Raw genomic sequence first — 3,561 nt, 5'->3', positions numbered from 1 at the left:
CTGTTATTGGAAACAGTTTGATATTGAACCGTTATTAGAAATAGTTTGATATTGAACTGTTACTGGAAACAGTTTGATATTGAACTGTTATTGGAAACAGTTTGATATTGAACCGTTACTGGAAACAGTTTGATATTGAACTGTTATTGGAAACAGTTTGATATTGAAGTGTTATTGGAAATAGTTTGATATTGAACCGTTATTGGAAACAGTTTGATGTTGATATTGAACTGCTATTGGAAATAGTTTGATATTGAACTGTTATTGGAAACAGTTTGATATTGAACCGTTATTAGAAATAGTTTGATATTGAACTGTTATTGGAAATAGTTTGATATTGAACCGTTATTAGAAATAGTTTGATATTGAACTGTTACTGGAAACAGTTTGATATTGAACTGTTATTGGAAACAGTTTGATATTGAACTGTTATTGGAAACAGTTTGATATTGAACCGTTATTAGAAATAGTTTGATATTGAACTGTTATTGGAAATAGTTTGATATTGAACTGTTATTGGAAACAGTTTGATATTGAACCGTTATTAGAAATAGTTTGATATTGAACTGTTACTGGAAACAGTTTGATATTGAACTGTTATTGGAAACAGTTTGATATTGAACCGTTACTGGAAACAGTTTGATATTGAACCGTTATTGGAAACAGTTTGATGTTGATATTGAACTGCTATTGGAAATAGTTTGATATTGAACTGTTATTGGAAACAGTTTGATATTGAACCGTTATTGGAAACAGTTTGATGTTGATATTGAACTGCTATTGGAAATAGTTTGATATTGAACTGTTATTGGAAACAGTTTGATATTGAACCGTTATTGGAAACAGTTTGATGTTGATATTGAACTGCTATTGGAAACAGTTTGATATTGAACCGTTACTGGAAACAGTTTGATATTGAACCGTTATTGGAAACAGTTTGATGTTGATATTGAACTGTTATTGGAAATAGTTTGATATTGAACCGTTATTGGAAACAGTTTGATATTGAACTGCTATTGGAAACAGTTTGATATTAAACTATTATTGGAAATAGTTTGATATTGAACCGTTATTAGCATTAGTTTGATATTGTTCGACAACCTGCAGTCAAACTGCTTCAAGTTTGTTCAAGAATTCAACTTTATTCTGATGGAGCTGAAATGAAAAGAAAACTGTGCAGTTATACAGAACATTTGTGAGCTTTATTTCATTTAGTGCTAACAGTATCAAACCAACACATGTTCAGACAGAACAGATTTAATTGAATGTTTTGATGAATTTTCTAACTTCCTGTTAAGCTTCTGTTTCTTAACTCGTGGCCAGAACCAAAGAAAAATGTGTTCATGTGTTTAAATACGACCTGAAGTGTCCAAGATCACAGGAACAAATCATCTCTGCAGATTGATTTTTACATGCTTACGTAAGATTTTTCTAGATCAACTTAAAGGCAGCTAAACAAAAATGTATGAAGCTTGCGTCATGTTGCTTTACATCTTTCACTTCTAAAAATTACATCCGGCCAGGATTCATTCGCGTTTAGAAACGTCAATAACTGAACTTCTCATAAAAATTCAAAAGATTAAAAGCAGTGGGTTCCAGATTGGGATGAAACCTTCTGTCTCACGGCTTCAGATGAAGTAGCCAAGTCTTTAAGATACTGTTCAGGACTATGTTGTGAATCTTAAATCCCCCCCTTCATCCTCGTGTTGATACCTGAAACCTGCTGATTCCCACTACTCTCCCGTCTCCTGAAAGGAAACTGAGTCCGAGTCTTTGTTTTTTACAGTTAATGAGCAGAAATCTGGCTCGGTTCATAACATATATGTATAGTTTGTTACATTATCTGCATTAAAATGTAGTGTTTTTCTTTTATTGTAGATTTAAAGCTTTTTGTAAATACAATGTTTTTCTTACAAATGTTGTTTTCATGTCTGGTTTGTTAATCATAAACTGGTGTTTGCATATCTTTACTTCCATATTTGAGTGAGTAATAACGATTTATACACTATATAGATTTAAAAAAACTCTTTTGGCCCAATTTTGTGAGGTTTGAGAGCAAATTTGAGGCTCCAAATGCATAGAACAAGGCACAAAATTGAACTGACTGTTTAACAGACAGCAAGCTTTCTCAAAACAACTATAGTCGAGTTATGCAAAACTTTATTTGCTGCTAATCAGTGCCACACAATAAAATACTGTATTTCTAAAAATATATTTCATGTAAAGTATCAAAGAGCCAAAAATGAATACCACAAATGAGCAACAGAAAGCATGAAAGTCATTAAACGAGTTGCACACAAATGAAGTGTTATGATTTTACACAGAAATATATATTAAAGCGATATATTGTTAGAAATGAGTAAATAGAAAACTTTGACCAAAAATAGCTTCTTTTGAATGGTTCCAGGATTGCCAGCGGGATATCCAACTGGACCGCAGAAATCCTGAAATACACCTGGAAACGGGATAGTTCTGTAGCTCTGGGACCAGCTCTGCGACTCTCCTTGCTCTTCATACTTTTTCTACTGCAATGAGATGAGAGGACCGATCTTTAACAGCTCTATTTCAACTCACATGTCTGCCATGGAAAGAGTTTAAAAAAGGCATCAGACTCGGGCTGCATAAATGTCGGCCCGACTGACACAAAACTTAATCAGCTCAGCATTTGCTGCTCACATTTGTCTCACAAATACTTGCTGCTGCACAAATGCAACTGAATATGTGAATGATTTTGAACATCAAATGAACCTCGATAATGCGTCCTCAGAAGGAAAGTTCAGTCAAGTTCAATGCAGCAGTTTCTTTCCATGGATTTTTCTGTGAAGTTCACACACACATGCACACACACTCATAAACAGACAAATACAATATAAAAAAACAACTGACTGCTGGGGTAAAACAGCAATAACAAAAAGGCTATTTCACTCAGTGTTCTTCTCTTTGGTATTTGTTTAAGGTGGGCACAAGCATCCACCTAAAGTGCTTTGCATGGTACAGTAAGCTGGTCAGGCTTTTAAATAAACATGGAGTTCTTTTGGTTTTCTTAATGAGGCGAGTTTCAAATGAGGCTGAAACCTTCCTCCAGTCATGCTACACTTTGTAGAATTCATCAGGCCAGCAGTTTGAAAGTCCACAAATGAAATATGGCAGACGAATTATGTACAAGCCCCAATCTTTGATACACACACTCACAAACTATACTCTTCTCCTCAGCTCAGCAGGCTGTTTGGGTCCTCTGTTGCTGCAGAGCCTTTCAAGCGGTCTCAGCAGTTCATCCTCTCTGGGTCTGTACGGCACGACATAGCTGTCCTCCTCCAAAAGGATGCGGTTCAGCGTGTGCTCATAGTTAATGTGGCGACGCCCCATGATGATATACTGCTTCCCCACCTCCAGGTGAGGACAGTCACAGACGTTAGGGACCCAGAGGAACTCCCGGTGCTCCAGGCGGAAGCGGTTCCGGTAGCTGTGAAGGATCTGGACATCGTAACGAGTCTCCTCGCCTCTGTACAGCTTCCCAAACACTCTGGCCCGAAATACTGACAAAGAATGGAGATGCAATAA

The 3,561-nt window shown here is 36.1% G+C and overlaps 1 protein-coding gene across 3 annotated transcripts in view; it reads right to left on the bottom strand.

Moving 5' to 3' along the window:
- Positions 1–1,772: 1,772 nt before the first annotated feature.
- Positions 1,773–3,561, bottom strand: part of adamtsl5 (ADAMTS like 5) — a 37,970-nt gene continuing 36,181 nt past the window's right edge. For all 3 annotated transcript variants that reach the window (XM_072379939.1, XM_072379938.1, XM_072379940.1), the window contains exon 14: positions 1,773–3,536. In XM_072379939.1, coding sequence (XP_072236040.1) covers positions 3,196–3,536 — 341 coding nt within the window. In that variant the 3' untranslated portion in view covers positions 1,773–3,195. The remainder of the gene's footprint in view (positions 3,537–3,561) is intronic.

This window comes from Leuresthes tenuis, unplaced genomic scaffold (genome assembly GCF_036924035.1).
Source record: "Leuresthes tenuis unplaced genomic scaffold, fLeuTen1.0.hap1 SCAF_2, whole genome shotgun sequence".
NCBI classification, from domain to species: domain Eukaryota; kingdom Metazoa; phylum Chordata; class Actinopteri; order Atheriniformes; family Atherinopsidae; genus Leuresthes; species Leuresthes tenuis.
Note: the sequence above shows the minus strand (reverse complement) of the source record. Positions and strands in the feature narration are given on the sequence as shown.